The sequence below is a fragment of the Gobio gobio genome (genome assembly GCF_949357685.1).
Source record: "Gobio gobio genome assembly, chromosome: 22".
Lineage (NCBI taxonomy): Eukaryota > Metazoa > Chordata > Actinopteri > Cypriniformes > Gobionidae > Gobio > Gobio gobio.
Window position 1 is genome coordinate 16810922 of NC_137118.1, and position 25798 is coordinate 16836719.

Below are 25798 nucleotides of genomic sequence, written 5' to 3' on the forward strand. Positions count from 1 at the left end.
TGAAAAAACTATGTTTGAGCGTGCAGTACGTAGCCCGACCGCCAGATGGCGGCATTGCACTGGCACTCTCGCGCTAGAGCGTCTCACTCGCTCACAGCAGAATTTACACCTTCGACTCGGGATAAAGTAGTAACAAGAACAGAAACGGTTTGCTTTCAAGCTAAAAGAATGCTGCAAGAATTGGCAATGGTTGCATTTACCATCCTGATGATCAAATTTACCGTTTCTTAATCGGACAGTTGTCGGGGGGAGAAACTGGGAATCGCCGCCACCTTTCGCTAGCAACGGCTCTCCGACCACAGCTGAAGAGTTCCTAAAATGAAAGTTAAAAAACATTTACGTTAATCATTTGGATTTCTCTGATGTATTGTACATTTATGTTGTGACTTCTGCTTAAGTATACACAGTTTGAAGGTTTTGATGAATTTGCGAGGATATAACTTGTTATTGATATCTATTTTCTGAAGCTTAATATGCTATTCCAACACAAATAAATAACTGATTCTTGAGATAATGGACAAAACATGTTTTAGATAATGTTATGAAAAAAAACCAACACTACTAAATTGGTATTTTTGTTGGCAAATGTCTCAGATAATGAATCGTGTAAGAGAACAGGCTTATTTCTAAATATTCTTTGTCTAAAAATGGATATTTATTCACTTCATTATAGAACTTGTTTTTATAACAAACAATTAACTGAAAACCCCGTACACAAAATAAATATTGTGGAAAATACATTACACATTAGGGTAACTGGTGGCATCCGCCCCCCGCATGCATTTCTTAGTATATTAGGGAGGGGAAAGGGTTTAATTTCATTTTCGATGAAAATCATGAATGAAACTGTACTTTTTATACTGAAATCATATGTTTTAGGTGGGTTACACGTCATCATAACTTTACGAACGACTCACTACACACATTTTATTCTCCCGCCTCTTCTGCATGCATAGATAAAATGCTTATTATAGGCCTATTTAGAAAAACGAGCGCCTCTGAAACAATTCCCCGAGAGCCAATGGGGCGAGGGTGTACCGGGCGCGAAACGGCCAATCCGAGCGCGGAGCCTGAAACAATTCGCCGGCCAGCCAATGGGCGAGGGGAGCTGAGGCGGGACTTGTGAAACAATTCCTCCTTCAACTCCAACATTTAATCTTTCCAAAAACAGTGTTACGTCTTCAGTTACAGTATGTAATATTGGTGTTTTAAAGGCAGACTAACAGGTCTTTGAGGGTCAGAATTCTAGCTGATAGACAGGTGTTCAAATACTTATTTGCAGCTGTATCATACAAATAAATAGCTAAAAAATCCTACATTGTGATTTCTGGATTTTTTTTTTTTTAGATTATGTCTCTCACAGTGGACATGCACCCACAATGACAATTTCAGACCCCTCCATGATCTCTAAGTGGGAGAACTTGCAAAATAGCAGGGTGTTCAATAGTGGTGTCAACAATAATCGATTCGGCAATGCATCGCAATGCGGGGCATGCACGATTCAGCATCGATGCGGCTAAGTGCCATAAGTGTCATCGTTTATTTTCTGGCCTTGAGTTGGACAATAAAGTTGTGAAGTTTCAATTACTTCCGGGGTCATAACAACAACAACAATCAAGATGGCTGAGGCGGAGGGAGATTACTGATTAATTAAAACACTTATGTTCACTGCTGGAAAAAGTTGGCTGTTATTATTGCTCTATTTAATTTCAAATGGTTCTAAAGCAGAGAAGAGAAACATTTCTCATTCAAAGCACTGAAAGCAGTGATTTATGTTTTCTTTTTCAGGTTTGAAAATGCCATATCAATACCCTGTACCATTAAATTTTTTACATTTATGTCAAAGATACAGGAGAGTGATAATACACACATAGCAGCCAATAAAATCTGTTGTTCAATATCTGACTGCTTGTATTGCCTCATGACTGATTAAAAATTTGCCTTGTTGTGTGCAGTAGAATTTTGATGCATCGCAATGCATCGTAGAATCGAATTGAATCGAACCGTTACCTGGTGAATCGTAATCGAATCGAATTGTGAGGGCAGTCCCAATGCACACCCCTAGTGTTCAAATACTTATTTTCCTCACTGTATATTAAATCACATTATACAGACTTTTTGAAAGCACTTGTCAGACATCAGACATAAAACCTGACAGAGTTGATAAAATTGAATACATTGGAGCAATTTTTTTTTTTTCATCAGTTGTAGCTGCCTTAATAAACCTACCAAACAACAAGGCTAGATTTATCCCACAACTATTTACAGAAACTATTACACTGCGATGACGGAGTTGACATGTTAAAGCTGTGACCACAGAGACTTCAATATTATTTGTTTAAAATATTTAAAAATATATACCTTCCAGGACTATGTGTCCTACTGTGAGTGAGATCCACCATGAGATCCACAATGAGCAGGAAATAGTAAGTGCTCCTCAGATAAAAGCTGCCCGTGACACTGCCTGATTTATTCAGAATCATTTTAAAAAATCCCAACGGAGTTGATGCAAAGTGAGGACACAACTTTGTTAGCCATTTTTTAATGGAAAATGTAATTCAAGATTTACTTTTTGTATGGTTTAATGCAGGGACGTGCACAGGAATTTTGAGGGGCAGTTCCTTTGATATATATATATATATATATAACTGACTATTTTTAACTGTACTATTTTGATTGTTTTTGAAAGAAGTCTCTTCTGCTCACCAAGGCTGCGTTTATTTGAACCAAAATACAGCAACAACAGTACTATTGTGAAATATTTTTACAATTTAAAATAGGCTAACTTTTTTTTCTATTTGAATATATTTTGAAATACAATTTATTTCTGTGATTCACATGATCCTTCAGAAATCATTCTAATATGCAATATATGCAATTATATAATATATCTCAAGAAACAGTTCTGATTATTATCAATGTTGAAAACAGTGGTGCACCTTTTTTTCAGGATTATTTAATGAAAAGAAAGTTAAAAAGAACAGCATTTATCTGAAATATAAAGCTTTTGCAACATTATAAATGTCTATACTTGATCAATTTAATGCATTCTTGCTGAATAAATGTATTAATTTATTTGAATTAATCATAAATTGATCTTATTAAATTTAAATTGATCACAGGAATAAATTACATTTTAAAATATACTCAAATAGAAAACAGTTACTTAACATTTAAGTAATATTTCACAATATTACAGCTTATTTTGTATTTTTAATAACATAAATGCAGCCTTGGTGAGCAGAAGAGACTTCTTTAAAAACAATTAAAATAGTACAGTTTCCAAACTTTTGACTGGTATAGTGTGTGTGTGTGTTTATATATATATATACACACACACATAAACAGAACTATATAGGCTACAATCTTAGGGCTGTTTTCTTTTAGACATTTGTGCTCTCTTCCCCACCTTTCTGAATAGATTTCAGCAGTAAATAGAGAAAGCATTTGCAGTGATGGTTTTTCTCCATTTACCTGACAATTTATAGTTGCTGCTTGTTCTTCCACGGACAACCGAACCGATGCTTCTACTACAACCATAACTCGTGTGATGATGTGACGTCAAATGCACACGAGCAGCAGCGGTTGTTGCCAAGTATTCATTCCCGGGGGATCAATACAAACTAATAAACGGTTCCATTTTCATATTTCTTTGCCTGCAATTTTTGTTGCGGCCGCGGTACATTATAAAAGTAGCCTAAAAAACGCAACCCGCAGCTCCGTAACCTTTCCCGCGACTCCTTTTTTAAAATAGCCCACTTGTGCGGGAAAACCGCGACCCTGGCAACTATGCTCCTAGTGCTCAGGTGCCGGTCGCGTGCAGCGCTGCAGCCACGTAAACAGAGTGTGCCCTTCCCCCTACTGACTTTCACTTTCGGACGGGTGCCCGAATATGGAAGTGAATGAGAGTTTGTGATTTTTTTTATTTATTTTTTATTTTTATTTTTTTTATGCCTACGTGAAATTCTGCATCCATTGTACGATTTTTGTATTTATTTTTGTCCACCTCGGAAGGGCAACATGAGTGGAGAAGGGCATATAGGCAGTTGCCTGGGCAACCTGAGCAACCCCCCTGTGCACGTCCCTGGTTTAATGTAACTGTGTATTTTTCAATTTGTTGCAGTTTTACATTGTGACCTCATGATGATGACAGGTTAAATCACAAGCGTTTCCAAGTATATAGGGGAGACCCATAGACAGTAAAATAAATGGACACAGTGACCCCATAGGCTTCGACGGGGAAAAGTGAAGTCAATTTGAAGCACTCACTTCCTGATGGCTGAGCGTACTGCGCAGCCTCAGACTGAGCTTGACGACGTAGATGTGACGTGAGCAACCTGTCTGACAGTTGTAAGCCTTCTAGAAGTTGTGCAAAGTGAAATCTGAATCACGTTGTTGAAATATTTTGTCCCGTTGCTTTTGGCTCTCTATGAGCTTATCCCCATGCTTCTCCCTGGACTTTATGCCTCCACGTCCCCCCGATTGCCTCATAGACAGCAAAAGATTGCCTGCGAGCTTCTCCTCCTGTCTATACAGTAATTTCTCTACTATGCGACAGAGTCGTGTGGTTATGACGCAATCGTTAGCCTATTTTTTACAAAAACGGCTTCTACGGGGCGATAGTGTAAGACACAAGGTAATGGAGCCTTTTATACATTGTCGTGTTTCTTTAGAAATAAACAATGGTCAAATGGAGTCTTTAAACGCCTCAGATGTAAAGTTATTCGCTGTCAAAGTGATGGCAAATGAATGGGAGTCAATGGGATGCTAACAGCATTGACTTGGTTAGCAATGGCTGCCCCTATGGAAGGTACGCTTTGGATTACCCCCTTGGGGAGACCTGGGATGGTTGTAACACGGGTTAGTTGTAACACTTCCGATTTCTCCAATCAGGAACTAGTTACTAATCACCTTATTCACTTCACACATGATCAGTTTAGTCCTTATTCCACATGTGATAAAGTAGAGCCCTATGGCAGACACAGCAAATGTTAGAGTGGAAAAACCAATTTCGAGGTACGAAAGTAACTTTTTTTACTTTGTTTATTTTTGTTATGGGAATTTCTGATTTGTAGTTAAACTTATCAAAGTTAAATTATGTTTATTGTGTCGGTGAAGATATTTTTCATGCAAGATGTTAGTGCTAATGTTTTAGCTTTTAGCTGTAAAAGGTGAGCTAGTTCATGGCTACAAGACTCAGGGTTAAGGCCTGTTCACACCGGGACGATATTCGCACGCGTTTATCGCCGACGTTTAACGCCTCGGGACTAAACAATGGGCGCCAATATGAGTGTTCACACCGACGCGCAAAACGCCAGGCGTAAAAGCGTAATTTTTTTTAAAAACGCCTCGGGTTCGTTTTTTTATTTTGACGCGGCGCGTAAAAAACTGTCCGACCAATGAAATCGGCGCTTTTGTTCACGTGCCTGGAGCTGCTGAAGTGACAGTAAAACACGACTTGGTGGCGCTCAAGGACAGAACGGTCTTGCCGAGCACACATTGATACGACGAAGAAGTAGTAAGTATACAAAGAAGAAGATGAACTGCTAATGCTGCTTGCCAGTTAGCAAAAAGTGTGTGAATGGTTTTGTCCATATACATAATATGTCTATGGTTTGGGCAAGCACGTAAATACTGTCTCTCTTCTCCTTCTGTGTGACAAGCGAGTGTCAGAGGCTTAAAGTGCCGCAGCACCATCTTGTGTACCGGGAGCGCATCGACTGAATGTGCACGTTCACTCGGCGCAGCGCCAGTGAAAATCGCTTGGGTGTGAACACTCAAGACGCGCCGAAAAACGGCACGAAAAATGCTGGCGATAAGCGCGCGCGATATTCGTCCCGGTGTGTACAGGCCTTTAGTTGTAACAACAGTGAAATTATAATCTACCCCAAGAAAATGTTGTTGAATTTATATATGTTTTATTTGATTTTCAGTATGCCTAAGTCTTGGAAGATGTTAGAAGAGAAGGGATCAGGTGAACTTCCAAGTATACCACAGTGGAAAGAGGGTCTTCACTGAGGAACAATAACATCCTCAATTGTTCAAGTTCAATTTATTATTGTCAATTACTATGACTGAGAGTGACAAACACACTGACAGTTATATTGAAAAGTCAGTGTTGAATAAAAAGCTATCAATTTTTTGTCATAATCTTTATTTCATTATGTTACATATCACCCCGGTGGATATCATAATGTTACATCTCACCCCTATGGGGTGAATTTCACTCCTCTTGTTTGAAACTAAACCATGCATTTTCTTTTTGTGTTGCAAAGATAATAGCTATGTCCTTTAATAGCAGACACTTGTAACTCGTTTTAATCACATTTTGAACACACTGGCTTAAAAGTACTCCAAGATATAGACAGAAAGGTCAAACATGTTACAACCATCCCCGGTCTCTGTGCTTTTAAAATAATACTAAATAAATTATTTAAAAGTACAAGCAATGAATGTCCCGATTATGCCAATTTTCTTTAGATGTAACTTTAAGTATTTTTATTTTGTTGATATTCTTACTTTTTAACATAAATAGGGCTTTTGTGTTTGTTTTGTCTCTTATCTTAAGAATCCATGAAATACTATACATACTACAAATATTTTATTAAAAAATAAAATACACCAGATATTAGCAAGGGACTTAAAACATTAAGTGCTGAAGGATTGACTGCTGATAATGAGCTATTAGCATTCATTCTAGAAGAAACCTAAAACCAGTGTAAGAAAATCTTAGACAAATTGCTTTTTTAAATAGGCCTAAATTTGCACGCACATTTAGGCCTATAACATTTGCTTATGCGTATTATCACCTCAGTGAGTGCATTCATTGTCATTAATTCAACCAACGATGCCTAATCCATGTCCTTTATGGTGTTTTTCTAAAGTTAAGTCAAAGGACTTTCCTAAAACACTAGTCAAATAAATATGTTGCCTTCTATTGTCTTTCTCGCTCTGAAAGCTATACGATTTCCCTGCAGTTTTTGGCCATTTTTGAAGAGCTAAACAATTAATCTAAACGATATAGTGGTTTTACAACAAAAAAAAAAAATTCTCAATTTCTTCAAAGCGATTAAAAAAGATTTCAGTAGAGGAGGATCGAAGCAGGCGTTTGAGATAAACTCGTGCACGCGCATCATTTTCATTTAACATCCAGGAGCAAACATCTACATATATGTACGTTTAAGAAACTGTGTGCAAGTTTTTACCTTTCAGAATCATTCTAATGGTACGCTGACTTCTGACAAGGCGATCAATGGCTTCTGTTTCTTTACAACGCTCTTTCTGTAAGTTTGTTGAGCGGACAATCTTAAAGGGGTATTTCACCCAAAAATGAAAATTCTGTCATCATTTTCTCACCCTCAGGTTGTTCCAAACCTTTATTTCTTTCTTGTACTGAACACATAAGATATTTTGAAGAATGTTGGTAACAAATAGCCCACATGAAAAAATATAATATTGTAGTAAAATTACTATACTATTGATTAGTAAGATACAGTAAATTGTAGTAGGCCTATAGTACACACAGAGAAATAGGGTGTCAAAATTGTACCTTTAGGGGTACAACAACTTGTCGCTGGGGCAGTACCCTTAAAAGGACATATTTGTACCCGTTTTACTCCTAAAAGGTGCATATTAGTACCTTAGAGTACAAATACGCACCTTAAGGTCCTAATATGAACCTTTTTGTGGTAAAAAAGGTACAAACGTGTCCTTTTAAGGGTACTGCCCCGGCGACAAGCTGTTGTACCCCTAAAGGTACCATTTTGACACCCTATTTCTCTGTGTGTATTTACTACACTTTGTTCATTTATACTACAGCATACTGTAGTATATTTACTATATGGTATTTACTAGAGTAATTTTACTATACTATAGTATTTTCATGCTGGTCCCGATTGACTCCCATAGTTTATATATATATATATATATATATATATATATATATATATATATATATATATATATATATATATATATATATATATATATATATATATCAATGGGACCCACAGCTGTTTCCATATATTCTTCAAAATATATTTATGTTCAACAGAAGAAAGAAATTGAGGATGAGTAAACGATGACAATTCTAATTTTGGGCCGAACAATCCCTTCAAGTTTTCGCATCGCGTGATATGTGACGCCCACACACAAACAAGTTTTATTTTAGTGGTTGTTGTTAGCGTATTTTGAATGCATATCAGTTGATTTAAAAAAAATTGAACGGGTGAGTTAGCGTGAGTGGCCATAAATGCTTTTTAGTTTGTCTATTGTTTTTTTTTTTCTTTTTTCTCCAAGTATATCCATTAAATATTTCCTGGTTTAACGCATGTTGCCATCATGCGGCGTATCTACTGAACCACGTGACTGTGGGTTCCGGCTAGTGGTTGCCATGGCGATGACTTGAGGATTTGATGCGGAGAGTCGGCAGGAATTAGACTGCGCTGCAGGAATATATGTGAGTACACGACAACCTATTCATTTTATACAGGTTTAGCACATATTAATGTGCTAAATCGAGATTAGCGGTGCATTTCAATGATTTCTTTATAGACAAAATATGAACTGCGACGTTACAGCGCTATGTTGTGTTGCCATTCTCGTACAACAAATGCAGCTCTGCTAATTTAAGTTAGTGTTTATAGAGGAATTCACTTAACAAATTTAACCATAAACACCATAACCACAGTCTTCTGTATGAGGAAGAACTACACTAAAATACATCTACAGCATTTCTGCACGTTGCAGTGTATTAGTTATTAAAATGATGACTTTGCTTGATATAATACTATATATAGTATACACTTATTGTATAAAGTATGGTATATAAAGTCATTCAGGTTGATGTAAATGTATAGAGTAAACACACACAGTGGGTCTGATCTGATTGTGCTGACAGTGTGTCTTTCACAGGCGAGTTTCCCCAGACAACCTGCTGACAAGACAATGCATTTCAGCCCTCCTGTCAGCAGAGACAGGATCATATCTACATTTCCAAAGGTACACTGTCTAGAGTCACATTATGTTAAATATTTACAGGTACTTTAATTGAAGAGATCATTCAGTATTTGAACAGGTTAAATCATCCAGTCTGATTCATTTTGCAAGTCGTACTATGGGAAATTCAGTACACGTTTTGTAAACTGCAGTGAGCACACCTGATTAGTTTATTGAGAAAGTGTGACATCCATATAAAGGAGCCTCACAGCAGATGAATCCATCAGGATCACAGGACTGCAGCCAATTCTGCGAAATAAAAAAGCTTCCCACAGCTGTGTACTAGTTTTCTCAGCAGTGTGGTCATATTAAGGGCAAATGTTGCGGATTTACTTTCTTAATGCACATTCCTGGCCTTATAGGCCCTTTTCATATAACGTCACACAACCTCCGTTTTGACTTAAAGCGGTGTATTTTTACTTCCGTCAGCATAGTGGAATACTAGCGCCACTCAAATTTAGTATACCCAATATTTATATATCTGCCACAAATAGTGTGCAGGTACAACGTCACCTTGTAAGCCAATCAGCATCACACTGATTTTTCCATAGGATTTTGGATTATTGCATAAAACAAGCTTTGTGGTCAACAAAAGTTTATGATAGTTACACGTTTTGTCCATCAAGATAATTTTCCCAGATGAACAAAACTTTTATGAATTTTTAAGCCTAAATGCTGTCACCAGCAAAAGTACTAAAGGTAGGCTATAAACTAAAATATACCAGTTGCACAACTTCAATGTCACTAACTCTTTCGGATTTTGGGACAGATTTACTAACAGTTTGCGGCAGTGCAAACCCTCTTTTGCCGTTAAAAAAACTACTGTCAGGATTTGGTAAAGGCACACAGTGAAAAATTTGCGATGAGAAGGCATGAACAGTTGTTTTTGTGGCTGCCCTTATTGCATATGCATTTGTAGGAGCAAAATTTATGGGAGTTCTACTCAAGTACATATTTCAAGTATATGTACTTTATCACAGTTTTTCTTTGTAAAACTTTTACTTCACTTCATTCAAAAGCATAATATCGTACTTTTTACTGCACTACGTTTCATAAATAAAAGTTTTTTTTTTTTTACTTTAATACTTAATTACATTACAAATTATGTACTTTCTTACTTTTACTCAAGTAAAACTTTGAATTACTTTTACTTGAGTAAAAGTATACAGTACTACATTTTTAATGGAAATAAGTATTAAATGATATTCAATATGAAACGTAGTGCAGTAAAAATTCAAATATTATGTTTTGGAATGTTGTGAAGTAAAACTTTTCCAAAGAACACTAATAAAGTACATATACTTGGAAATTAAAAATACTTCACTATTGTCCGCCTCTGACTGTGATGACGTTTAATGTCCCAGACACCCTCTGTAGTCCCATTTAGCCACTTGTTAGCAACCGCCTTTTTCAAGACACGTAACAGCTTAAAATAATCACGAGTGGGGTAATACTGATGTATTTTATGTTGTAGAAAAAACGTGAAAGTATCTTGAGCTTGTGTTCACCATATACCTTATTCCAGCCGTTTAAAGGATTAGTTCAATTCAAAATGAAAATGTCCTGATATTTTACTCACCCCCATCTCATTCAAGGTGTTCGTGTCTTTCTTTCTTCAGTCGAAAAGAAATTACGTTTTTTGCAGAAAACGTTCCAGGATTTTTCTCCATATAATGGACTTTGATGGCAACCAACGGGTTGAAGGTCCAAATCAATGCAGTTTCAAAGGGCTTCGAATGGCTTCAAGGGCTCTGCGCGATCCCAGACGAGGAATATAGTCTTATCTAGCAAAACGATCTGTCATTTTCCTAAAAAATGAAACATTTATATGCTTTTTAACCTAAATTGCTTATCTTGCGCTGCTCTGCAACGCGCCACGTATTGCGTAATCACGTCGGAAAAGTCACGCTAGACGTAGGCAGAAGTACCGCCCCGAGAGAATGTGCAAAGACTAATACAACGCCCTTTACCAAAAAAAACCTCCATCTTCAACTTCAAAATCGTCCGACATCGTTGTTTTACCTATTTTTGCTAAAGGATGTTTGTATTAGGCCTCGATCACACAGAACGCGTTCCCTTTCGAGAGTACTCTCGTATTGCATTTGGCTAAACGCTATGGGGAATTTCCTTTCCTCGAGATTTTGAAGCAATTTTCTTCCTAAAAATACCATGTAAAACGCAGTGCAGCTGAACAGCTCTCAGCAGGAAGCAGCTGCGTGCTGATTGGTTGTGCTGCTGCAACTGCAAGAATGGCGAGACCGCTGGGCGGGAAGGACCAATCAGGTCCCTCTAATATTCCCGCCACAGGGGGCAGCAGAATTTGCATAGCCAACGGTATAAAGACCCTGTCACGCCAGGTTCGTCAGGTTAATCGACTGAAGCGACTCCCTGAGCAAGCGAAGCACGGCAAGCAAACGCAATACTCGTTCCCTCTTCTCAGGGAACCGAGGTTATGTAATGTCGCCGCCGGTGTGCGTACACTCATTGAAAACAATGTGTTCGAATTTTAAAGACGTGGCACGGTGCTGAGATTCACGTCCGGTGTGCGACCCCCTTTAGAGAATGACTGCAGTCGTCTACTTACATCTACATTCAAGGTGAGGCGTTCGGCAGATCTCAAACGAACTTATTGATTGGCAAGATTTGCCACTTAAAGTCGGGGGAGGAGTTGAATATGGAGCACTGAAGTCGCACACTTTCTACTTCCCGTAGTGACTCTACAGAGTGTGTTTGCTGTCTTTATTGCAGATGAAGTTGGTTAGATGTATTTGTCAGCATTTTTAAGTAAACAAACGTTTCAGACATTTACATGTAGCAACAGAAAGACTTTTTATTCAATACTTTATGTACTGCTTAATTAAGCGCCTGTATGTACATAAGTATGTACGTATGTCAACATTAAGAGCTTATTAATTTTAAATGCCAAAAAAGAGGGGTCTGTAATTTTTCTGTTTTATTCCGATAAACATGACATAATAAATAAATAATAAATATATTTAAAGTCCCTGTAAAGGCAATTGTGAGATTTGTTTCTCACATTATAAATAACACATTATAAATGTTAGAAATGTATTGTTGAAACACGTTACAAAGACTGAACTGTGGAGTTAGAGTAGACGACAGTTTTTTCATCATTGCTGTGTTCAGGATTTTTTGGGCGGGACTAAAACGGTTGCTCGATGACGCACTGGAGCCACTATGTATATGGCCCCTCCCCCAACACGATCATAACTAGAGCACATTCACATCAGTTTGCCCGCTCGATCGCGAGTTACTGTCACTACCGTTAGTTATTACAACCTACAACTTACAAAACAAAACGATGATATCAATAAGCGGTGGATTAATTTTGTGCTACCTTGATGGAGAGCTGAGGATCACCATCAACACCTGCCTCTGCAGTGACTTTACACCGGTTAGTTTTACAAACTTTCAACTGGGTACTGGGATTCACTGATAATCCGCTGCAGAATGGGGCCGAACCGATTATCTCTCGCGCTGGCATTCGTTCGTCCCGCCGACATCTGGTGCCGTCGTGAACTGTATGTGAGTGCCGCCGTTGTCGTGCGCTTACGGCAGCTTTCCCGCGAGTGGGCGTGGTTTCTGCGCCAACAACGGACACGCCCTCAGCGTTTGAGAGCAGAGAATGCCGCTTATTTTTTCAAGATTTTGATAAGCTATTTTATTTACTTGCTGGATTTTTTTATGATTCAAATTTGTCTGGGTGGTTAATAACACATTTGTCTGTGGTGTGACAAACTCAGAACACATATTTAATTTGAACTTTACAGGGACTTAAACAAGACTTTTTAATGTTATAAAAACAAATTTGTGAGCATTGGCGGAACTGAATAAGGTCTCCAACTCGCCATCACAGTCTCTTTTTTATTTTGAAGGATTAGTTCATTTTAAAATTTAAATGACCCCATGATTTACTCACCCTCAAGCCATTTTAGGTGTATATGACTTTCCTCTTTCTGATGAACACAATCAGAGTTATATAAATATCCTGACCCTTCCAAGAACATAAAATATGATCAGTCCTGAAATAATTAATAATAATTCACAAATAAAGAAGAGGGCATACATGTATATTTAAATTAAAAGGAGGAATTTAAGTAATTGTACTTAGGGTACAAAGAAGGTCTTTGCAGTGCTTCAAAATAAAGCTTAACTTTATTCTCGAACTGGATAGTATTGGGTTTCCTTTCAGACCACATACATTAATGGATGTGAAATTTGACATGAAATATGAGAATACTTAATATAAAATATACAACGTCATTGTGAAAAAGAGTCTATTGTGAATGATTCCAAAATTCAAAGTAACGGACACAGTTTCAACAGACTGGACAAAACTACTGTTCATAAACACAAAAGTATCTAGTAGTATTTTATGTTATTTATGACACAAAGAGTTGGTTGGCATTTATTAATTCTGTCCTATTATTCTGTAGTGTTATAATCCACAAGCCTGCCTACAGATGAAGGATGACTGGAATTCAAAAGCCAAGACGGCTTGCCAAGACCGGGCAGCCCGCCTGCAAGGGTATGTATGTACGCATGCATGTATCTATCTATCTATCTATCTATCTATCTATCTATCTATCTATCTATCTATCTATCTATCTATCTATCTATCTATCTATCTATCTATCTATCTATCTATCTATCTATCTATCTATCTATCTATCTATCTATCTATCTATCTATCTATCTATCTATCTATCTATCTATCTATCTAATTCATAAATGTAATTTATTCATGTCTATCATGTAACGTGTAGTAGAAAACTCACGACGAGGAAGACTTCAAGGAGACCAGTTTTAATAGCAAATTAAAACAATAAAAAAACAGGCTAAACTCAGGAGCAAAACACATTAACAACCACGCTTACGTTAACGAAGACGGACATAGACTAATGCAGGGTTTTTCCTGGGTCAAAAATGGTCTTCGGTGGTGGTTCACACACACACACACACCCTACCCACGTGATCTGCGAGTGCAATACTGACAATACAGTTAAAAAATGCTAGTACTTTTGATCATCTTATTTTGATCTCATATTATGTATGATCTCTTACATCGATGTTTGTTTCTTTTGTTCCTCATTTTTTACACTATTTACAGATAATTGTTTTGGTATATAATCATATCATCAGCTAGCTAATAACAACTTTGTTCTGGTTTCACCTCCAGTCTAAATGATTGTAGGCTATTTGTTTTACTACACATTGTCAACAGAAATAAGCTAAAATGCTGTTGATAATTAAAAATAATTCTTACTATCCACTCTTGCTAAATTGGGTAAGCACACTTGTGTTCTCATTTCAGATGCGTTCTGAGTAAATTAATAAACTGATTCGTTAGTTCAGTGTTGGACAGATCAGTTGTTCTAACCCAGTGTTTTCCTTTTTTCAGTCATGGCACCCTTTGAAAATGTTTGCATACTTTATGCTAGGGGTGTAACGGTACAGATTGCTCATGGTTCGGTTTGTATCACGGTTTCGGTACGGTTCAGTATTTGCTATGTTCAGGGAAAAAAGGACTACTGTCAAATAAAAATAAAGAAATTAATAAGAACAAATAATTTAAATACAAGCAGCAGCACAAATAAATACTATTGAGCCAAGATACTAATAAAATAAACTATGCTTTTCAGGTATGTCTAACATTTAGTTTTCAGGTACAGAAATTGATCAAATGTAAAATAACATTGCATATTTGAGTGTATAAATTAAAGATGAATCCTATTAAACTTACAAAAGCATTTCCATCAAGAGCAGTGAGTTATGTCCTTGTCTTTTGTTGTTTGACATTAAACAGACAGCAGTAAAGGCTACTGCCCCTTTAAGACCTAATGCATGGATATGCGTCGCCTTTCTGACTGTATAAAGTTTACTTAAGGCATATTCAGACTATGTCTGCTAGAATACTCATCAAGATGGATATGTTGACATACTTGTGTGAGTTTGTCCGTTCAAGAGCAAGACTTGAAAGAGAACTCAATATTTGCACGCTGTGAGACGTGTGTGCGCTTTCGGTTGAGTGCACAGAGACATTTTCCCACAGCGCGCGGCTTCTCATTCGCGTCTTCTGGCACTACACCCGGGTGATGACGGCTGAAATGACTGGTCATATTCAAACATACGGCAGCACTCGCATGCATTGAACAAAGTTTACAAAGAGAGAATTATTTGAAGGACTTTTACACGGCACCCCTTCTCTTGTCAGACGGCACCCCGGTTGGGAAACACTGTTTTAACCAGACGTTAAAATTATTCGGTTCAAAGGAGTCATTAGGTCACGAATCGGACAGCGTTGTGTGTGAATACCGTCTCTTAGAACATCGCGGAAGATGTCAACACACAGAAAACACTTAATAACTGAAAATAATTTGTTTCCCGTTTATTGAAAGTATGGTTTATGTCAGCTGGTCAGAGAAGAGTCGACGTTTTTTGAGCGCAATTCACACCCAGCGCTAATTCAAGGAAAAAATTGTCTGAATGTTCCACGTGTAACATGGTTTCGGTCTTCCGACCTTTTGATTTGGATTAATATGTGAAATATGAGAAAGCTAACACAGTGATTATTTTGAAGACCCAGAGAGTGCGCCGGGGAGGAGCTCTCTGATCGTTCTCTCTGTCACTCAGTCACAAGCGCAGCATCTATTCCACATCATTCATAAATCACAATAACTCATCAAATTAGGCTTTGGCGGGACAAAAATTTGTTTTGGCGGCCGCCAAAAAAATTTCAATGCAGGAAAAACCCTGTAATGCCGAGTTCAGACTGCACGATTTTCAAACTGGTTGGATTACTGCTCTTTTCACACTGCATGACCATCTGTGATAGCATTCAGTTGCTGCTGTGTTCACACTGCACGATGAATCGGCGACAGGTGGTTTCACAGTACATGACTGTACAAGAGGAAGAATCGCCGACAAATCTGTCTCGTCCACAAACTACATTTCACAACCAAGCACACGTGAGAAGTGACAAGGAAACAACGCGAGATCACGCGTGCATCAGACTGGAGCTCTCGCACGAGACTGGAATTGTTATTAAAAATATAGACTGCAGAAAGCTTGCGATCCAAATTGTCTGTGTGCTGATTTGCAGCGAAAAGGAGAATAGGAAAAAAAGAGTATGGAGGAGGAAATGGTTGGGGAGATGTGGGGATAAAGGATAGTGTTCTGCAAAGAGTGTTGGAGGTAAATACATTATTTTGCACGGTGCTGCTGTTGCGGCTGGTCAAGCAAATGTTTGTGATTTGTTTCTGTTTGATATAAGTGTAAATAGATCTACTAAAATACTGATATTTTGGTCTATAACTCCTCCCCGAACTTCCTGCTGCCTTGTATCTTGCTCTCTCATTGGCTGTAGGTCATCGCAGATGTAATTTTCAGTCAAAACACATTTCACACAGCAGGATTTTCCAGAGTCTCCCCAACCATTTTCTACATAATGTTTTTTTCATTTTCGCTGCAAATCAGCGTACAAACAATTTGGATCGCAAGCTTTCTGCAGTCTATATTTTTAACTGTCACCGATTCTTCCCATTGTACAGTCATGCACTGTGAAACCACCAATCGCCGATCCATCGTGCAGTGTGAACACATAAGCAACTGAATACTACCCCAGATAGTTGTAATAATTTCACTTTTGGGCCCAAACAAGGGACGCCAATTATGTAGTGATTTTACTTTCGTCCATCCAAGGACGTTAAGTAAGGTAGTTATTGGTACTCACGTCACCGCTGACGTTGTGATTTTTGGATTACACGTCACTTAAGGTGTGGTTATGAGTACATCAGATGACCACCTTCCCCCTCTCTTAGTTTGGGACACTAGTCAAGGCCTTTTATCTTGGCTCTATGAGAAAACTCCAAACAGGAGGCTGTTCAATCATTTTAGATTGAATGTAAAGTGGGGAGAGTTGGTCAGCTGATTTATCTGAAAGATTGGTGAGATTTCTAACTTGTAGAGCCTTTTCTGTATTATCAGCACAAGTAAGACACAATTGTAATAAAATAGATTTTATTAACAAAAGATAAACAAGAATAGCTAACACAACTACTAAATGAATACAATGAATGATAAAGGAATAAAGTGCATAAGATACATAAAATACATGTGATTAAGTTGAGTGTGGCTATGGAAGAGTTGCGTTATCTTATGGAAAGATAAACTGTTGTTTCTCTGAAACTAAGGTGAAGAACCTTATTATGCATCAAACAAATAACGGAAGATTATTTGTTATTAACTAGCAATAGTTAAATTACCTCTAATGTAAATTAGAAAATCATATACTGATAATATACAACAATGCCAAGGTTTCTGGAAAGAGGTTTGGTTAAGTGATATTTACGTTCCACTAAGTAGTCCGATGGAGGTGACTTCTTCCACTGGTTGTACTGGGTGACAATGCAGTGGGAAAGGAGCTGGAATCCGTTTCAACAGTCTTGAACACGAAGATCTGTGGGATGCTGATCTCCTGGAGCACCAAAGGGTCCTAAAATCTGGAACACGCAGATGAGGCCCTGAAGTAGGTGCAGAAGGTCCTTAATCTGGAACATGCAAACGAAGGAACCTTGAAGTGAAGGTTTGCTCTCCTGAGCTTAACCTTGTTGCAAATGTCTCTGTGTGTCTTCTGACTCTTTGGGTCAGACACTCAGGACTTGGTCAATCCGCTTTGGTCTCTCTGGCATGGAGACTCGGGACGTGCTGTAGTCTCGCTGGACTAAAACTCTGAACGTAGTGGTTGTTAATGTCTCTTTCCTCACAGGCTGGAGGCTCAGAACGTGGTCGTATCTGTTGCTGCCTCACAGGCTGTAGACTCAGATCCTTGGATCTTTTGTTGTCTCTCTGGATGAACCAGAGACTCAGAACTTGGTTGCTCTGTTACAGTCTCATCCTTGCTGGTGAGACTCAGAACCTGTTGCTCTGTCACAATCTCTCTCAAGGAGAAATTCAGAACTTGTTGCTCTGTCACAATCTCTCTCAAGGAGAAATTCAGAACTTGTTGCTCTGTCACAATCTCTCTCAAGGAGAAATTCAGAACAAGGTGTGTCTGTTGAAAGGGTACCTTTATCCTTTTCCGAATAGGAGGAGATTGCAATTTGGCGCTTCTCCATTCCAGTGTTGCAATTGGCTGCTGGCATCAGAGGGGGTCCACAGTGAGACTCACCCTCCTTTCTCCTGTGGAACTCATTTGCATACTGTACACAGTTAGAAGTCTTTAAAGTGTCTTTAAAGTTTACCAATGCATTTCTCACTTTCCAAATCACCATCAGAATATCCGTGGCAATATTCTAAAAAAATAGAAACCAAACATGATGGGAAAAGATTGAACTGTTCATTCATTTGTTCATTAACAGCTGATTCTGTGTAAGATGTTGCATTACAAATAGCTGATACTGAGAATACTTATTTCTCTGAATAAGTATGAAATGGATGTGTGTAGTTTGCATCAGTCTTAAGGTTTCCAAACATAGTTATGAATGGATTTAGATGAATCATTGTGGTATTTGTTTCACCCAGTACTGCTAAGGTCCTGTGGAATTTGTATGGCAGTCATAGACCAGGGGCCTCATTTATAAACGTTGCGTACGCACAAAAGAAGGCGTACGCCGCTCTCAACGCAATAATTGGTATTTATAAAAAGCAAACTTGACGGAAAAATGTGCGGTCTTTCACGCAAGCTCTGACCCAGGCGTACGCACAAAAACGGGTGAAATGAGAAATGGCGACACCGTCGGCAGATGGAAGAAACACGTGAAAGTGTGTGAAACTGTAGACCGTTGTGTAAAAGAAATGGCTATGCCTCTCATAAATAACATTAAGACTTCACAAAGTAAGTCTTACAATGAACAGCCTACACGAACACCCATTTGATCGATCTGCAGTGTAAAACAAACAAAATCAACCGAAAATTACAACATAAATGCAAATTAACACATATTTGCAAAAAGAAAAGTGAAATATGTTCTGCAATAATATTGGCATGTTATGCATTGCAATTCATCCTCATAAATATGGTAAACAACGAAATAGCTAATGTACAAAACTGATATTCTCGTCAAGTGTCCGTCTGGCGGAGCAGATAGATGCAATTAGACAGATAGATAGATAATTAGGGAGATATATAGATAAATAGATAGATGTATTAATTGTCCACTGGGGAAAGTTGTTTTCATAGTAAAATTTCTTCATCAGCTACGTTCATGGTATTCATGCATATGCCTTTAGTTTTATTTTTGATAAAATGACGTAGGCTATGTCACAACCATTCAGAAAGCTGCAAGACATTACATTTGCACGGAACTATTTCCCATTTCCACGTAGATTATAACCGACATCTGTAGCTTGTCAGATTCAATTAAATGGATGGAAATAAAATGCCCCATCACAATGCGTAAAAGACGCACAATGGCTGATCTTGTGCTCTAGAAGATGTGGCGAATGGAAGGATTCGGAGTGAACGCATCTTCAGACAGCAAGAGGACACACTCTGGCGATGGAGCACTAGACGCTTTTTTGCCTCGACTTTGATGTCCGATCATTTCTTTTTTATTTCGGCGATAGTCCGAGGTTGTGAGGCTACAGCATTTACGGCGTCTGCAACCTTTTGCCACTCAAGTGTCTTTTTGGCATTAGTAATGCCCACACTGTGCCCTCCAAACAACACTTTTCTTCTCTTTTCAACCTCGCCAACGATAACTTCTACCTCACATTGAGTGAAGTTACGTTTTTTTTTTTATTTCTTCTCTGTGTTTGCCATGATTTCGCAACCTATGAATATTAACTTGTGGGCGTTTCACGGACTATTTATGGGCAACTATGGGCGTGACATGAAGCCGCAAAAGCTGCGCTACATTTAGAATTGATTGTGATTTATTAAGGGAAAACTGCGTAGGATGTGCGTGCGCACGGTTTTATAAATCCGAATATTTCTGTGCGTACGCACGTCCTATGTTTCATCCGTACGCCAATTCTGACGCAAATCCTACGCAAAGTTTTATAAATGAGGCCCCAGGACACTAGAGATGGGGGTGAAGGGCAGGTACTGCATTTGGGCCAATGAGATGTCTTGTCCTTCCTGGGCTTGGTACAAGAGCTGGGGCCTCATTTATAAAACTTTGCGTAGGATTTGCGTCAGAAGTGGCGTACGGATGAAATATAGGACGTGCGTACGCACAGAAATATTCGGATTTATAAAACCGTGCGCACGCACATCCTACGCAGTTTTCCCTTAATAAATCACAATCAATTCTAAATGTAGCGCAGCTTTTGCGGCTTCATGTCACGCCCATAGTTGCCCATAAATAGTCCGTGAAACGCCCACAAATTAATATTCATCGATTGCGAAATCATGGCAAATACAGAGAGGAAATCAAAAAAACGTAACTTCACTCAATGTGAAGTAGAAATTATCGTTGGCGAGGTGGAAAAGAGGAGAAAAATATTTTTTGGAAGGCACAGTGTGGCCATTACTAATGCCAAAAAGGCACTTGAAGTGCAAAAGGTTGCAGACGCCGTAAATGCTGTAGCCTCACAACCTCGGACCGTGGCCGAAAAAAAAAGAAATGGTCGGACATCAAAGTCGAGGCAACAAAGCGTCTAGCGCTGCATCGCCAGAGTGTGTCTGCCACGGGTGGGGGAGACGGGACACCGGAGCGGACCCCTCTTGATGAGAGACTGGCGGCAATTATTGGGGAATCCCTATTAATCCCTATCCCTATTATCTACGTGTAAATGGGAAATAGTTCAGTGCAAATGTAATTTCTTGCAGCTTTCTGAGTGGTTGAGACATACGTCAGTTATTTTATCGAAAATAAAACAAACTAAAGGCATTTGCATGAATACCATGATTCCGTAGCTGATGAAGAATTTTTTACTATGAAAACAACTTTCCCCAGTGGACCATTAATACATCTATCTATCTATTTATCTATCTCCCTAATTATCTATCTATCTGTCTATCTAATTGCATCTATATCTGCTCCGCCAGACGGACACATTGACGAGAATATCAGTTTTGTACATTATTTCGTTCTGTTTACCATATTATATATGAGGATGAATTGCATAACATGTCAATATTTTTGCAGAACATATTTCACTTTTTTTTTTTTTGCATTTCTGTTGTAATTTTCGTTTGATTTTGTTTGTTTTACACTGCAGATCGATCAAACGGGTGTTCGTGTAGGCTGTTAATTGTAATACTTGTTTTGTGAAGTCTTCAAGTTATTTATGAGAGACATAGCCTATTGCCATTTCTTTTACACAACGGTCTACAGTTTCACACACTTTCACGTGTTTCTTCCATCTGCCGACGGTGTCGCCATTTCTCATTTCATCCGTTTTTGTGCGTACGCCTGGGTCAGAGCTTGCGTGAAGGACCGCACATTTTCCCGTCAAGTTTGCTTTTTATAAATACCAATTATTGCGTAGAGAGCGGCGTACGCCTTCTTTTGTGCGTACGCAACGTTTATAAATGAGGCCCCTGGTCTTTTTGGCCTCTAAGAGGTGTCTGGATGTTGTCATAGCATCTTATCTGATGGCGTTGGACAGTTTGTTTGTCTCAGTCTATCAAGATCCAATCAAAATGTAGCAAACCTTTGTCCACTGTTATGGACAGAGAGTGGCCCGGCCATAAACTGGGCCCTGGAATGTGCTGTCCACTACATAGTCGTGCAGTCTGAAAAGAATAGTGATCTGACGAGTTTGAAAACCGTGTAGTTTGAACTCGGCATAAGTCATTGGCGATGTAATTTTTAGTCAGAACACATTTCAAATATAAAGCATGTCAAATATCTCAAATATCGACTCATCTGCGATTCTCTCAGATCACGACTTTGATAATTCACACTGCGTGATTGTCTCTCGTGTGAACGAGCACCGATTTGCCTATGATTTCAGGCATTTGTCTGCGATTTCGCAAAACCTGTCGGCGAGTCAAAATCGGGCCTAAAGTCTCCAAACAAAGAGAACAAATTAGATAATTGACAAGGCACATGTGAATGGCATAACTAATTAAACATACTTGGAAAAACTGAGGCTACATCTACATTAATCCGGATACATTTGAAAACGGCGTTTTCATTTTAAAACGCTCTCTGTCCACACTAGCATTTTCAAAAAGTTTCTTGTCCACACTGAAACGTCGAAAAATGCTAAATTCATCTTACTGTGCATGCGTTAAACCTCATAAAAGCTCACCGAGATGACAGACAGAACAAGACATTATCAAGTTATCACACAAGTCTTCTGGCAGGATCATTTTATTAAGCAACATATCTCACCTTTCACTTTCACACATCCAGGTCACTCTCACTCACCATTATATGTTTGGTCTAAAACGCAACTGCTGTCATGTTTTGCCACAGGACAGCAATTGCGAGTAAATTTTGTCATCTTTGCAGGACTGTGATATGAAGAGTGTGTGAAGTAACATATTTTATACATAGCATATAATAGGCACAATATAGCGGTTTGCGTCACATGACTAAACATGCGTCATTGTTTTCAAATACCTCCGTTTTCACAGTCCACATAACAACGCGAAGATGCCGTTTTCAAATTTATCCGCTTTGTGTTTTCAATAAATTCCGTCTCAGTGTGGACGGAAGGCCAAAACGGAGAGAAAAATATATGTTTTCAAACGAAAACGTATTAGTGTGGACATGGCCTGAGGCTGAATCCGAAATCGCCCCCTATACCCTCAAATAGGGCATAATTTGAAGGGACAGCCTTTTGTAGTGGTGTCGGAAACCATAGTGGACGTTATTGAGTGCACTCATTCAATCGCACATTGCACGAGTGTACAGCCGATGTACACACAACAGCTGTCCGACTTCACGCACCCGTTTGTATTCACTCCTTCAAGTGAACTGTATTAGTGGACTAACATAGGGAATAGTGAATGAGGGTTTAGAGGATGATTTCGGATTCAGCCTAGGTCACAGAGACAGAATCAAAAACACAATGAAGGGGGAACACAGAACACAGGCTACATGTAACAATGTGATGGCAAAGCTGAATTTTCAGTAGCCATTACAACAGTCTTCACCAGCGTCGCATGATATATACTGTATATATTCGTACATTTATTACTTAAACAATATAATAATTTGTTTTATATTATCTTCCAGGTATGACAGGCTTAAGATGTCAAAAGCAGTAGTGGTTGGAGATCTGAATGTGGGAAAGACCTGCTTAATAAACAGGTAGAGTGAACAGGTTTACTTAAAAGGGTACATGTTGTATTTTTCATTGACATTAAGGTCCATTATGTTCTTGTATATCATAGGTTCTGTAAGGATGTGTTTGAGAGAGACTACAAGGCTACTATAGGTGTTGACTTTGAGATCGAGAGATTTGAGCTGTCTGGGCTGCCCTATTCTCTTCAGATGTGAGAAGGTTTTTTTCTGAATGATATATATAACAAACTGTTCGTTTGAAATTTTCATGTGTTTTATATTCGTTTTTACCCATTACAAATTTTGTAGATGGGACACTGCTGGCCAAGAAAAGTTCAAATGCATTGCATCAGCATATTACAGAGGAGCTCAAGGTAAAATGTAGATTCTCATTTAATTCTCTAAATAAGAGTATGTTTAAACTTTAATATAATTTTTTTCTGTTTCTACTCTAAAAGTTATTATTACTGTCTTCGACATGGCTGATATCAAAAGCTTGGAAAACACACAGTAAGTCATTTGGAGATGAAAATGTCCGTTTTTATTATTTTATTTATTTACATATTTTTTGTTTGTTTGTTTCTCAGACAGTGGTTATCGGAGGCACTGAGAGAAAATGAACCAAATTCCTGTTTTGTTTTCTTGGTTGGCACAAAAAGAGACCTCCTGGTGAGAATAGTCCCACACACAAGCATGCATAATTGCATATGTACACATACAACATGTAAAATCTATTACTAAAGGGGTCCTACATTTAGTGAGTAATGTTGCTCTTTTGAGCAGGAAACAGGTCTGAAAAGTTACAAAGCACAAAGTTATTCCCTATATTAGTGCTCACTGTTTCTAAACTCCCTGAAACACTTGATTGTAAGTGAGTTTTCTTCCAGGAACAAACACATTAATTCTCGTCCAAGGCATATGCAAAATAAAGGGCCGAAGCCTGGTTGAGTTAGTTAGTTGTGTGTTGAAACTCAAGGTTATGGTAAGGGGCATGACATTTCAGAAACAACCTTAAAGTGGTTGACCAATCACAACACACTGTTCCAGCGACCAGTCAGAGCACAGTGAGCTTTTCAGAAGGAGGGTCTTCATAGAGACAGGAACTAAAGAGAGTTACTGACAGACTGGGCAGAGTGTACAATATGTGAAAAATTTGTTTTTTAAACATTCAAGCATTAAAACCTATTGTACTAGACCACAAAACTATCTTTATTTGAAGTCTGCAGAAGAGTGCGAGAGAACAGAGAGGGATGCCATAAATATTGCAGCAGAAATGAACGCTGAGTTCTGGTCGGTGTCCTCAAAAACAGGTACATTCTAAAAGGATAAGAATATGCATAATGCATATACTTCATCTAGTCCATTGTCCATTATAAGGATTATAAGACGGTTACTACATGTAACTGTTACTACTATTGGTTTCAAGGGGAGAACGTCCAGGAGTTTTTCTTTCGCGTGGCAGCTCTGGCCTTTGAAGATTCAATTCTGAAGGACCTGGAGACAGAAACCAGCACCGCTCAGATCGGAGATGGAAGTATTCTCAGTAAGAGATTCCACTCTAAAATCATAAAACAGAGATGTTCACTTATGTAAATGTTGTGAGGTGTAAGATGATGTGGCTTTATTATTTCAGATGATAAAGCTCTGGAAGAGGCACAAGAAAAGCCGAAGAAGAAGTCCTGTTGTTGATCCTGGATGGGTCAAGAAGAAAAAGAACCAATTTGTATTACAGAACAGAATAAATATTGAAAAAATGTTACATAGTTGAAAAAGAAGTGTTTTTCCCTGACATAACCAACTCCTGAGTTGGTGCATCACTAAAGTTACTCTCTGAGAGGGACCACCTTGTCAGAACACGCATAAGGGACTCATATCCAATATAAATTCAAACATTTCATTTATACTGTAGTATTAACGTCAGTATTTTGTACTGCTCGATAAACTGCCATTTAATTAATATATTGTGTTATATTGCAACCTTTTGTACTTTTTTATTTTCCTTTGGCAGGCAAAATAAACATACATTATAATTGAACACAGCTTATGAAATTAATTATTATTTGTCTTTAGATTACCCAAACTTGAGAAATCTACATATTCAGCAGTATTAGAAGGAAACATGTTGTTTATCAGTAAAGCAGCATAGGTTGACAATGTATCAATTGAACGAATTGTTTCGCAAAATGAAATCACTGTTTCAAAGCATTCGAAACGCCACACACTGGTGACCCCTGAGTTACAAGACCAGTGGGCGAGGCCATAAACAGAGGGGCGTTTTCCACTGCGTTACCTGATTTGCCCACATCATATTGTGGGTACGGTTTAGGGATGGGGTTGGGTGAAGGGAGTCATTTTCATTGCATGAAAATCAGTTTAAAGTGGGTATAATAAACAATTTTTACACTGTTAAAGACTTGGATTTCCATGCTAAACTTGGCCAAAATTTCAAAAAATAAGTTGGGCAATTGATGGAGTATTTATGTGTCAAAAATACTCCTTCCGGTTTCTCACAAGTTTCAGAAAGTTTTTGCATCAGTGGGCCTATGTCAAGAATAACAAGGCCGGAATTTCCTTGTACGGGCACTTCTCCCAGAAGG

The 25798-nt window shown here is 38.4% G+C and overlaps 1 protein-coding gene across 1 annotated transcript; it reads left to right on the top strand.

Moving 5' to 3' along the window:
* Positions 1-8386: 8386 nt before the first annotated feature.
* Positions 8387-25233, top strand: rab36 (RAB36, member RAS oncogene family). The gene is made up of 11 exons (XM_079804206.1): positions 8387-8458; positions 8914-9000; positions 13455-13546; positions 23154-23228; positions 23312-23413; positions 23511-23575; positions 23660-23711; positions 23789-23870; positions 24421-24511; positions 24628-24744; positions 24835-25233. Exons 2-11 carry the CDS (start codon positions 8947-8949, stop codon positions 24888-24890), a joined length of 786 nt encoding a protein of 261 aa, XP_079660332.1. The 5' UTR covers positions 8387-8458; positions 8914-8946; the 3' UTR covers positions 24891-25233.
* Positions 25234-25798: the final 565 nt, after the last annotated feature.